The sequence below is a fragment of the Neofelis nebulosa genome, chromosome 16 (genome assembly GCF_028018385.1).
Source record: "Neofelis nebulosa isolate mNeoNeb1 chromosome 16, mNeoNeb1.pri, whole genome shotgun sequence".
Lineage (NCBI taxonomy): Eukaryota > Metazoa > Chordata > Mammalia > Carnivora > Felidae > Neofelis > Neofelis nebulosa.
Genome location: NC_080797.1, coordinates 47,865,304 through 47,878,028, shown reverse-complemented (window position 1 = coordinate 47,878,028; position 12,725 = coordinate 47,865,304). Strand labels below are relative to the sequence as shown.

At 36.9% G+C, this 12,725-nt stretch overlaps 1 protein-coding gene across 7 annotated transcripts in view; it reads left to right on the top strand.

Moving 5' to 3' along the window:
* The window catches only part of TRIM37 (tripartite motif containing 37), a 148,314-nt gene that overhangs the window by 110,602 nt on the left and 24,987 nt on the right, over positions 1 to 12,725 (top strand). For 4 of the 7 annotated variants that reach the window (XM_058703251.1, XM_058703255.1, XM_058703249.1 and 1 more), the window contains 3 exons: positions 7,023 to 7,151; positions 7,507 to 7,696; positions 9,716 to 9,855. In XM_058703251.1, coding sequence (XP_058559234.1) covers positions 7,023 to 7,151; positions 7,507 to 7,696; positions 9,716 to 9,855 — 459 coding nt within the window. The remainder of the gene's footprint in view (positions 1 to 7,022; positions 7,152 to 7,506; positions 7,697 to 9,715; positions 9,856 to 12,725) is intronic. The other 3 variants (XM_058703252.1, XM_058703253.1, XM_058703254.1) reach the window with 3 other exon arrangements.

Genomic DNA, 12,725 nt, shown 5'->3' with positions numbered 1-12,725 from the left:
GACTTAACAGATATATTCGGAATATTTCATTCTAAAGCAGCAGAATACACATTCTTCTCTAGTGCACATGGAACATTCTCCAGAATAGATCACATATTGGGACACAAATCAGCCCTCAGTAAGTACAAAAAAATCAAGATCATACTGTTCAGATCACAACACTGTGAAACTCAAAATCAGCTATAAGAAAAAAATTGGAAAGACAATACTTGGAGATTAACGAACCTCCTACTAAAGAATGAATGGGTTAACCAAGAAGTTAAAGAGGAGATTAAAAAGTGCATGGAAGCCAATGAAAATGATAACACCATAGCCCAAAACCTCTGGGATGCAGCAAAGGTAGTCATAAGAGGGAAGTATATAGCAATCCAGGCCTTCCTAAAGAAGGGAGAAAGGTCTCAGATATATAACCTAACCTAACACCTTAAAGAGCTGCAAAAAGAATAGTGAGTAAAACCCTAAAACAGCAGAAGACCGGAAATAATAGGGATTACAGCAGAAATCAATGCTTTTGAAATTAAAAACAAACAAAAAACCAGATCAATGAAACCAGGAGCTGATTCTTTGAAAGAATTAACAAAATTGATAAACCCTTAGCCAGTTTGATCAGAAAGAAAAGGGAAAGGACCCAAATAAATAAAATCAAGAATGAAAGAGGAGAGATCACAGCCAGCACTGCAGAAATACAAACAATAAGAATATAATGAACAATTATATGCCAATAAATTAAGCAGTCTGGATGAAATGGACAAATTCCTAGAAACATATGAACTACCAAAACTGAAACAGGAAGAAATAGAAAACTTGAACAGACCCATAACCAGTAAAGAAATTGAATTAGTAATCAAAACTCTTCCAGAAAATAAGAGTCCAGGGCCGGATGGCTTTCCAGGGGAATTCTACCAAATATTTAAAGAAGAGTTATACCTATCTTTTTGAAGCTGTTCCAAAAAATAGAAATGGGAGGAAAACTTGCAAACTCATTCTATAAGGCCAACATTATGTTGATTCCAAAACCAGACCCCACTAAAAAGAACTACAGAAGAACTACAGACCCAATTTCTCTGATGAACATGGATGCAAAATCCTCAACAAGATCCTAGCCAACCGGATCCAACTGTACATTAGAAGAATTACTCACCACAATCAAGTGGGATTTATAGCTGGGGTGTAGGGCTGGTTCAGTATCCGCAAAACAATCAATGTCATACATTACATAAATAAAAGAAAGAGTAAGAATACCACATGATCCTCTCAATAGATGCAGAGAAGGTATTTGACAAAATACAGTATCTTGATAAAAACCTCCAAGAAAGTACAGATAAAAGGGTCATACTTCAAGATCATAAAAGCCATATATGAAACACCCACTGCTAATATCATCCTCAATGGGGAAAAACTGAGACTTTCCCCCTATGGCCAGGAACACGACAAGGATATCCACTCTCACCACTGCTATTCAGCACAGTATTGGAAGTCCTAGCTCCAGCAGTCTGACCACACAAAGAAATAAAAGGCATATAAATCAGCGAGGAGGAAGTCAAACTTTCACTCTTCACAGACATCATATGGAAAATTCAAAAGATTCCACCAAAAAACTGCTAGAACTGATCCATGAATTTAGCAAAGTCGCAGGATATAAAATCAGCGCACAGAAATCAGTTGAATTTATAATCACCAATATGAAGAAGCAGCAGAAAGAGAAATCAAAGAATTGATCCCATTTACAATTGCACCAAAACCCATAAAATACCTAGGAATAAACCTAACCAAAGAGGTGAAAAATCTATACACTAAAAAAACATAAAAACCTAAGAAAGAAATTGAAGATGACACACAAAAAATTGAAAAATATTCCCTGCTCATGGATTGGAATATAAATATTGTTAAAATGTCAATACTACACAAAGCAATCTACATGTTTAATGCAATCCTTATCAAAATAACACAACATGCTTCACAGCTAGAACAAACAATCCTAAAATTTGTATGGAACCAGAAAAGGCTCCAAATAGCCAAAGCAATCCTGAAAAAGAAAACCAAAGCTGGAGGCATCATAATTCCAGACTTCAAGATGTATTAAAAAGCTGTAATCATCAAGACCGTACGGTACTGGCGCAAAAACAGACACATAGATCAGTGGAACAGACTAGAGAATCCAGAAATGGACTTCCAAATGTATGGCCAGCTAATCTTTGACAAAGCAGGAAAGAATATCCAATAGAATAAAGACAATCTCTTCAGCAAATGGTGTTGGGAAAACTGGGCAGCGACATGCAGAAAAATGAACCTGGACCACTTTCTTACACCACACACAAAAATAAACTCAAAATGGATGAAAGACTTAAACGCTAGACAGAAAGCCATCAAAATCCTGGAGGAGAAGACAGGCAATAACCTCTCTGACCTCAGCCAGAGCAACTTCTTACTCAACATGTCTCTGGAGGCAAGGGAAACAAATACAAAAATGAACTACTGGGACCACCTCATCAAGATAAAAAGCTTCTGCACAGCAAAGGAAACAGCAAAACTAAAAGGCAACTGACAGAATAGGAGAAGATATTTGCATATGACATATCATATAAAGGATTAGTATCCAAAAATCTATAAAGAACTTACCAAACTCAACACCCAAAAAAAAAAATCCAATGAATAAATGGGCAAAAGACATGAATAGAAACTTTTCCAAAGAAAACACCAAGATGGCTAACAGACACATGAAAAGATGCTCACAGCACCACTCACCATCAGGGAAATACAAATCAAAACCACAATTAGATACCACTTCACACCTGTCAGAATGGCCAAAATTAACACCTTGGGCAATAACAGATGTTGGTGAGGATGTGGAGAAAGAGGCACCGTTTTGAACTGCTGGTGGGAATGCAAACTGGTGCAGCCACTCTGGAAAACAGTATGGAGGTTCCTCAAAAAAATTAAAACTAGAACTGCCCTACAACCCAGCAATTGCACTACTAGGTATTTATCCAAGGGATACAGGTGTGCTGTTTTGAAGGGGCACATGCACCCCAATGTTTATAGCAGCACTAGCAACAATGGCCAAAGTATAGAAAGAGCCCAAATGTCCACCAATGGATGAATGGATAAAGAAGATATGGTGTGTGTATACACACACACACATATACATATATATATATATATATATACATACACACACACACGATGGAGTATTATGAGTATTATTTGGCAATCAAGAAGAATGAAATCCTGCCATTTGCAACAACGTGGATGGACATAGAGTGTATTACGTTAAGCAAAATTAAAGAAAGACAAATATATGACTTCTCTCATGTGTGGATTTTAAGATACAAAACAGATGAACATAAGGGAAGGGAAGCAAAAATAATATAAAAACAGGGAGGGGGACAAAACACAAGAGACTCTTAAATACAGAGAACAAACAGGGTTGCTGGAGGGGTTTTGGGTGGGGAGGGATGGGCTAAATGGGCAAGGGACATTAAGGAGGACACCTGCTGGGATGAGCACTGGGTGTTGTATGTAGAGGATGAATCACTGGGTCCTACTCTTGAAATCATTATTGCATTATATGCTGACTAACTTGGATGTAAATTAAAAAAAAAATTTCCTCTCTGCCCCTCCCACACTGGCACAGTCTCTTATTAAAAAAAAAAAAAAAAAAAGCCTAGTTCTTAGATTGATTTCATCTGTTATCTTCTGCCTTTTTATTACATTAAATTCTACCTTTGTTTCTATTAATGCATTAATATAATGCATTATTGGTTAAGGACCATATTATAATTTATATATACATTGTAGAGGAAAAATTTGTCTTAATATTTTCTCACATCTTCTTCAAGTGTACAATTCAACATTTTTTAATATAGACACAAGGTTGTGTGATGATCACCATTATCTAGAACACTGTCTAGAACATTTCATCACCTTTCTCCCCAAAAACTCCATTCCTGTAAACAGTCACTCTGTTTTTCCCTCTCACTGAACCCTGGTAGCCTCTAGTATATTTTCTCTGCATGGTTTTACTTCTTCTGGAGTTTCACGTAAATAGAATCATATATGAGGCCTTTTGTGTCTGGCTTCTTTCACTTAGCATAACATTTTCAAGGGTCATCAGTGTTGTAGCATGTATTATTTCATTCCTTTTTATTGCTGAATCACAACTTCATTGTATGTGTGCTGTTTTGTTTACCTACTTATCAGTTGATAGGCATCGTGTAATGTTTTTCCACTTTTTGGCTCTTATGAATAATAGTCCTATGAACCTTCATGAACATGTTTTTGTGTGGGCATATGTGTTTTTATTTATCTTGCATATATGCTTAGGAGTAGAATTGGGTTATACGGGAACTTTTTGAGGCATTCATTACCATAACTGTTTCCAAAGCAGCTGCACCATTTTAAATTCCCATTCAGTTTCTAATTGGAACCCAGTTGAAGGTTCCAATTTCTCCATCCTTGCCAATTGTTGTTATTGTCCATGTTTTTCTTTCTTTCTTTCTTTCTTTCTTTCTTTCTTTCTTTCTTTCTTTCTTTCTTTCTTTCTTTCTTTCTTTCTTTCTTTCCTTCTTTCTTTGCCTTTGTCCAGTGTATTGTCAAAAATTAATTGACTATAAATATAAGGGTGTATTTCTGGACTCTCAATTCTGTTCCACTGATCCATATTTCTGTCTTTACACCAGTATACCATACAGTTTGGGTTAATGTAATTTTACAGCAAGTTTTGAAATCAGAAGTGTGAATACTCCATTCAAGATGTTTTTGGGTATTCTGGATTTTTTCATATGAATTTAGAATCAGCACACCAATTTGTTTTTTTTTTATTTTTTTATTATTTTTTTTTAACGTTTATTTATTTTTGAGACAGAGGGAGACAGAGCATGAACGGGGGAGAGGCAGAGAGAGAGGGAGACACAGAATTGGAAGCAGGGTCTGGGCTCTGAGCCATCAGCCCAGAGCCCGACGCGGGGCTCGAACTCGCGGACTGCGAGATCGTGACCTGAGCTGAAGTCGGACACTTAACTGACTGAGCCACCCAGGCGCCCCGAGAATCAGCACACCAATTTGTGCAATGAGAAAGAAAGACTGGTGATAGGTATTAAAGAGGGTGCTTTTTGGGATGAGCACTGGATGTTATATGTAAGAGATGAATCACTGGGTTCTACTCCTGAAGCCAAAACTGCACTCTGTTAACTAACTTGAATTTAAATTGAAAAAACAAGAAGGAGAAGGAGAAGAAAAAAGACCATTGGAATTTTTATAGGGATTGTGTTAAATTTGTAGATCAATTTTGGAAGTGTTGCTGTGTTAACAATATTAAGTCTTCCCATCAATGAACACAATATTTTTCCCATCTTCCTTTTTTTCAAAAATTTTTTTTTTTTCTTTTTTAAATTTTACCTCCAAATTAGTTAGCATATAGTGCAACAATGATTTCAGGAGTAGATTCCTTAGTGCCCCTTATCCATTTAGCCCATCCCCCTCCCACAAACCCTCCAGTAACCCTCAGTTTGTTCTCCATATTTATGAGTCTCTTCTGTTTTGTCCCCCTCCCTGCTTTTATATTAGTTTTGTTTCCCTTCCCTTATGTTCATCTGTTTTGTCTCTTAAAGTCCTCATATGAATGACGTCATATGATTTTTGTCTTTCTCTGACTAATTTCACTTAGCATAATACCCTCCAGTTCCATCCACATAGTTGCAAATGGCAAGGTTTCATTCCTTTTGATTGCTGAATAATACTCCATTATATATATATATATATATATATATATAATGGAGTATATATATATATATATACACATACACACCCCACATTTTCTTTATTCATCCATCGATGGACATTTGGGCTCTTACCATACTTTGGCTATTGTTGATAGTGCTGCTATAAACATGGGGGTGCATGTGTCCCTTCAAAACAGCACACCTGTATCCCTTGGATAAATGCCTAGTAGTGCAATTGCTGGGTCATAGGGTAGTTCTATTTTTAGTTTTTTGAGGAACCTTCATACTGTTTTCCAGAGTGGCTGCACCAGCTTGCATTCCCACCATCTTTATTTTTTTTTTAATTTTCTTCCTTTATTTATTTTGAGAGAGAGAGAGAGAGAGTGCAAGCAGGGGAGGGGCAAAGAGAGAGGGAGAGAGAGAATCTGAAGCAGGCTCTGCACCATCAGCACAGAGCCTGACAGAGGGCTCAGTCCCACAAACCTCGAGATCATGACCTGAACCCAAATCAAGAGTCAATGCTTAACCAACTGAACCACCCAGGTGCCCCTGATTAAGTAAGATGCAAATTTTTCCATCTTTTTTGTCTCTTAACAGTGTTTGATAGTTTCCAGTGTATGAGTCTTAATGTTTATTAAATTTTTTTCCTAAGTATTTTATTCTGTTTGATGCTATTGTAAATAAAATTGTTTACTTAATTTCATTCTTAGGTTGTTCTTTGCTGATCTATAAAAAGACAATCAGTTTTTGGTCTTACATTCTGCTACCTTGCTGATCCTGTTTATTACCTTTAAGTGCATGTCTTCTGCTTACTCTTTATTTTTATTCTTTTTCTAGTTTTTTCAGTGCATATTAGGTCACTTAGTTTCATTTTTTTCCTAATTCATTATAAGGCTGTATACATTTTCCCCAGTTATTGTCTTAGCCACAAACATCTTGAAATATTTGTGGTTCATTTTTAATTCATTGATTTTCTTTTTAATCCAATAATTTACAATTTTCAAGTGTTTGGAGGGTTATCTTTTTGTTGTTAATACTTTGGCATTGAGATTGGAGTTCATATCTGGTAGGATTTTTCTTTTGGAGTTTACTGATATTTTTCTGGTCTGGCTTCATGAGTAGCAAAATAGGAATGATTTTTGCGTATAACCCTAAATAAACCATTTGGGACCAGAGTATCCTAGGTTTTTCGGACACAGTAGATAGAATACCTTCCATAAGATTAGTCTTCCCCTAAGTGCCTGCATAGTGAGTCTTATGCTATTTTACCTTATTCAAAGATATTTTTAAATGTCTTTGCAGCCACAAATAAGAAGAGTAATTCACCCAAGCCAGCTCGGTCCAGTATAGCAGGTAGTCTGTCACTTCGAAGAGCAATAGACTCTGGGGAAAATAGCCGTTCAAAGGGAGACTGTCAAACTCTGTCTGAAGGTAAATTTGGAGAGTTCAGAATGTAATTTCAGTGTGTAGATGTTTGTTATTTGAAATTGATGTTATGGTATAGGTAGGTTTAGATGTTTAAAGGCACCAGCAGTGCTGAAACTTGATTTGAAAGTTCTTGATCTCCCAAAAACAGACCCGTCAGTAATAAAATGCAATCATTAGACTCATATTCTGGACTCCTTAATTTTAAATACCTGGCATCAAAAAAAACCTGAGATATGTCTTTAAATTGGCTTTGAGTCTTCCGGCAGTTTAAAAATGTGTATGTAGTGAGACATTCTAAAGTGGAAACTAGAGAACTTTTGTTTGCCTTCTTTCAGAGTATCCCATTTCTTTTGTGTAGGTTCCCCAGGAAGCTCTCAGTCTGGGAGCAGGCATAGTTCTCCCCGAGCCTTAACACATGGCAGTATCGGTGATATTCTGCCCAAATCCGAAGACCGGCAGTGTCAAGCTTTGGATTCAGATGCTGTTGTGGTTGCAGTTTTCAATGGTTTACCTGCTGTTGAGAAAAGGAGGAAAATGGTCGCCTTGGGGTAAGTTCTTTTGTTTATGTAGTGGAATAATTGCCAATAGCTTTATTCAATAGCACTTCTTAAGTCTATATCATAATGAGTAAAATAAATTTCTACTTCGTTAATTTTTTAGCAGATATAAAGTTTATTTGTTGTATTAAAATCTAACTAAAGTACCAGAGACCCTACTTTTTTTCTTAGTGGAATGAAATGAGATATTATTAGAAGTTCTGTTATGTTAGAAATCACTGAAGTTAAGAGAATAATATTGTGTAACCTTGTGTGAATTCTGCCTTGTGAGTTTTTGTTGTGTGTGTCAGCTTTTTAAAAATTTATTTTACTTTATTTTTTTATTTTTTTCTATCTGCTCCACATTTTTTTAATTAAAAAAAATTTTTTTTTTTAACCTTTATTTATTATTGACAGACACAGAGCATGAGCAGGGGAGGGGCAGAGAGAGGGGGAGACACAGAATCTGAAGCGGGGCTTGAACTCACAAACTGTGAGATCATAACCTGGGCCAAAGTCGGTCGCTTAACCGACTGAGCCACCCAGGCGCCCCTGCTCCACATTTTTTAAGACACTTGTGCTAGGCTACATTATGTCATAGATCTTCTATGCATGTTTTGTACAGAACAAAGCAATTCTAGCGTTTTTATTTTTAACACTGCTTTTGTACTTTCACTTTTTTTCTCTTATGAAAATGTCTGCAAAACTCATAGTTGGAATTTCTCAAAAGGATATACTATTTGGTAGTCATCACCTTTATCTCTCACCCGGGAAACAAAAAGTCACATCCCAGCCACGTCAATTAAACTTTTACCAATTAAAAAGATTAAGTGAGTATGGGATATATTGTCTGTGAACGTGCTCGATGAGCCCTTAATACCCATCTGCTGATCTATTTTATGGATATTAAATATATTTCTAAATTTAAACAATGGAATAGTTCTACCTTGGAGACTTTGAAAATGATTTTGAATTAGAGAGCGAATAACATCCCTTAAATTTACTTAATTTTATATAGTTTTAAGGTCTGGATAATTACCAAATGTAAAGAACAGTTGGTGTGATTTAGTTTTCTGATTTAGCTCCAGTTTAAGCAGTGGAAAGGTGTTATAATTATTAGATCTTATCTTGTCCTCCCCATTACCTAGCCTGATTTTATACTTATTCCATATTCACGTTGCAGCTACAACCAGCTTTTATATTTTGTTTGTTATAGAGATATTTATATCTGCCTTTAGTCATAACAATTAAATATTTATGAACGTAGACTTTTTTCTAGACTGTAAAATCCTTTATAAATATCTGCAGCCCTTAGCTTTGACCCTCACTTTACAGTTAATTGTATCACTAGCCTGGCTTATGTGATGTTTTCTAGTTTGTGTCTTTTTTTCCCCTTCCCTAATTTATAGTAGTTTGTAAGCAAAAACTTTAAATACTAATAATAAGTGGTTAAAAATGGAAGTAAGAAAAGAGTATTAAGTGAAAATTTCCCCATCTTTGTCTCCCATCTGCTTAGTTTTCCAACCCCCTGCCCACACACTTCCCTGCTGTTTTTAATTTTTTATATATGCTGTGTTTTTTCAGTTCTTATGCATATTTAAGCAACTGTGACTATATAGCTTTTTTAGTACATAAAGCACACCTTATTTTCTCAGTAATATATCTCAAAAGTCTTTCTATATTAGTAAGAACTTATTGTTTAGGACTTCTGTTTTTATCTTTTAATCAGAATTATTATTGAGATAATTATATGTTCACATGCAGTTCTAAGAAATAAAACAGAGAGATCCTATATACACCTTACGTACTTCCCTCTAATGATAACATTTTGCAAAACTGATACAATATCACAACCAGGATATGACATTGATACAGTCCATCATTTTCTAATCTTTTATTGTGAATCTTCTATTGGATTTTTTAAAAAATAAAGCACTAGTGCCATATACCCTACTTAGTTTCATGCTCAGTTTCAGGACAAGAAGAAAATGTAGATTATTGTATCGCTGACTAGTTACACAAAAATATCAGGTTGTTTTCTCCCTCTTTGAGGGCTACTGCTAAAGGTGGTCGTCTGGAAGGAATGCAGATGACTGATTTGGAAAATAATTCCGAAACTGGGGAATTACAGCCTGTCCTACCTGAAGGAGCTTCAGCTGCACCTGAGGAAGGTATGGAATGATAAAGTCATAATTAGGTGGAAGGTGAGAATAATGATCTTTTTTTGGTGTTGGTGTTGGGGGGTAGTTAAGTTATTGAGACATTGCTATCCAACATGGTTGATCTGAATACAGCATTTATTGTGCCACTGAATTTAATTTACTAGGACATTGAGCACACAGGAAGGCAAAATGGATAATTGGGTACATAAAAGGACACATCTTACTTAGATGGGACATTTGCAGGAGGGTGAGGGGAATCTATAGACAGTTCATCTACTCATTCACATCTCATTCAATTAATGTGTTAAGGCATCTATATGATAGGAATTGAGTTTTCTAGATATGCAAAGAAGAGATTAGATATGTTCACAGGCTTAGGGGAAGGCATGCACAAAATTATAGATTACTATATATAATATAGTTATAATGTTAATTGTTAAGTACTTTGTTGGGTCCTTCCTTCCTTCCTTCCTTCCTTCCTTCCTTCCTTCCTTCCTTCCTTCCTTCCTTCCTTCCTTCCTTTCTTTTGTTTTTTGAGAGAGAGAGAAAGCATCTAAGCGAGAGAGGGGGGCAAAGGTAGAGGAAGAGAGAATCTCAGGCAGGCTCCACGCTTAGCACAGAGCCTGGTGTGACACTTAATCCCATGACCCTGGGATCATGACTAGAGCTGAAATCAAGAGTTGGATACTCAACTGACTGAGCCACCCAGGCGCCCCAGTACTTTGTCTTTTAAAGACAGTCTTAAAAAAAGAAGGGGTACCTGGGTGGCTCAGTTGGTTAAGTGCACGACTCTTGATCTCGGCTCAAGTCATGACCTTCACAGTCATGTGAAGCATCGGATCAAGCCCTGTGTTGGGTTCTGTGCTGAGTGTGGAGCCTGCTTGAGATCCTTTCTCCCTCTCCCCTACTTGCTCACTCTCTCATAAAAAGTAAAATAAAATAAACTTAAAAAATAATAAAAGGCAGTCTTGATTAATGTTTGTATTCCAAACTTTAACCATTTAAAAACTCCTTTGGGGCTTTTGAGTAGCTCAGTTGATTGAGCCTCTGACTCTTGGTTTTGGCTTAGGTCATGATCCCAGGGTTGTGGGATTGAGCCCCACATTGGCCTCAATCAATCAAATCAATCTCTCTCTCTCTTTCTCTCTCTCTCTCTCTCTCTCTCTCTCTCTCTCTCTCTCTCACTCCCTCTCCCTCCCTCCCTCCTCTCTCAAAATAAGTAAATAAAAATTAAAAATCTTAAAAAAAAATCCATTATGGTAACTGATTTCAACTCTGCCAATTCATTCTCAGTTACATTACTAGTATTCTTCTACATGTTCTTCCACGTTCATTATTCTTTATTTAAAAGCATAGAAGACACTTTGTAATTTTGAGTAACAGAAGGTGTTCTGTGTGTTTTTACCATTGCTGTGTCCTTTATATGTCAGCAGAAAAGGATGTCAACTTTGACATTGATTTTTTTTTCCCCCATTTCTTACTGAAACTCTGCTGCCTTCCACCTCTGCACTTATTTGAATTTCAATGATTGATGAATTGCTGCAGCATGCAGGTGCCACCATATACCTCTGGCTGCCCTGTGAGAGGGTGTAGGAGTGGTGGCATTTTCAGGTTTTTCCCTTTTAGTTGGTGGAGCACAGCATTATATGCGTTTTGGCAGCAGCATTATTTCAATAGAAGAGACTAAATGAAAAGGATTTTTATTATTTTTTTCTTTTTATATTAAGTTTATTTATTTTGAGAGATACAAAGGCAGCATGAGTAGGAGAGGGACAGAGAGAGAGGGCAAGAGAGCAGATCCCAAGCAAACTTTGCATTGCCTGTGCAGAGCCCAATGTGGGGTTCAAACTCATGAAACTGCGAGATCATGACTTGAGTTGAAGCCGAGTCGGACACTTAACCGACTGAAACACCCAGGCAGCCAAAAAGAATTTTTTTTTAACGTTTATTTATTCTTGAGAGACAGAGCATGAGCATGAGAGGGGCAGAGAGAGAGGGAGACAGAGAATCTGAAGCAGGCTCTAGGCTCTGAGCTATCAGCACAGAGCCTGACTCGGGGCTTGAACCCACAAATGGTGAGATCATGACCTGAGCTGACGTCGAATGCTTAGCCGACTAAACCACCCAGGCGCCCCAGCCAGGTACCTGAAAAGGATTTTTAAAGTGAAGTATTGATTGTTAAAATGTTAAGAAATAATAATCATTTCTTGACCTTTTTGGCTTGGATCAAGTATAAAACATTAAGAAATAAATATTTTGATTAAAAATCTTTATAGAAAGGACCTGTAGGTATTAACTAGTTACTGTGCATGGATGGATGGATGGATGGATGGATGGATGGATGGATGGATGGATGGATAGTTTATAAATTGCAGTGACTTAAATTTTTATAGCATGTACTGGAATTACAGGCCCCTTTTATTCATTCAGCATATGAAATTTCTAGTTTGCCTATCATACATTTGATGCTGGTGAAAAAGTTATTCCTGAACCTGCTGTTTAGTTCAGGATTTCTTGATCTTGTCACCATCGACATTTCAGGCCAGATGATTCTGTGTTGTAGAGGGTTGCCCTGTGCATTGCAGCATCCTTGGTTTTTAACCATTAGGTGCCAGTAGTACCTCCTCTGACTTACAATAACCAAAAATGCCCCCTGGGAGGCAAAATCATCCCCAGTTGAGAACCACTGGTTGAGTTGAATGACTCAACTAGGGATGACCACTTTCTAAGAATCACTTGCCAGAGTAGATCATAGTTTCCTATGGGTACAAGTATGCTGGTGGGTATTATGTGTTAGTGGTGGTAGGAGGAGGGCAGGGAGGGCAATTGAAAACTGGTCAGGTGTTGGACCAGTTAATAGCCAAGAAAGAATGATGGGT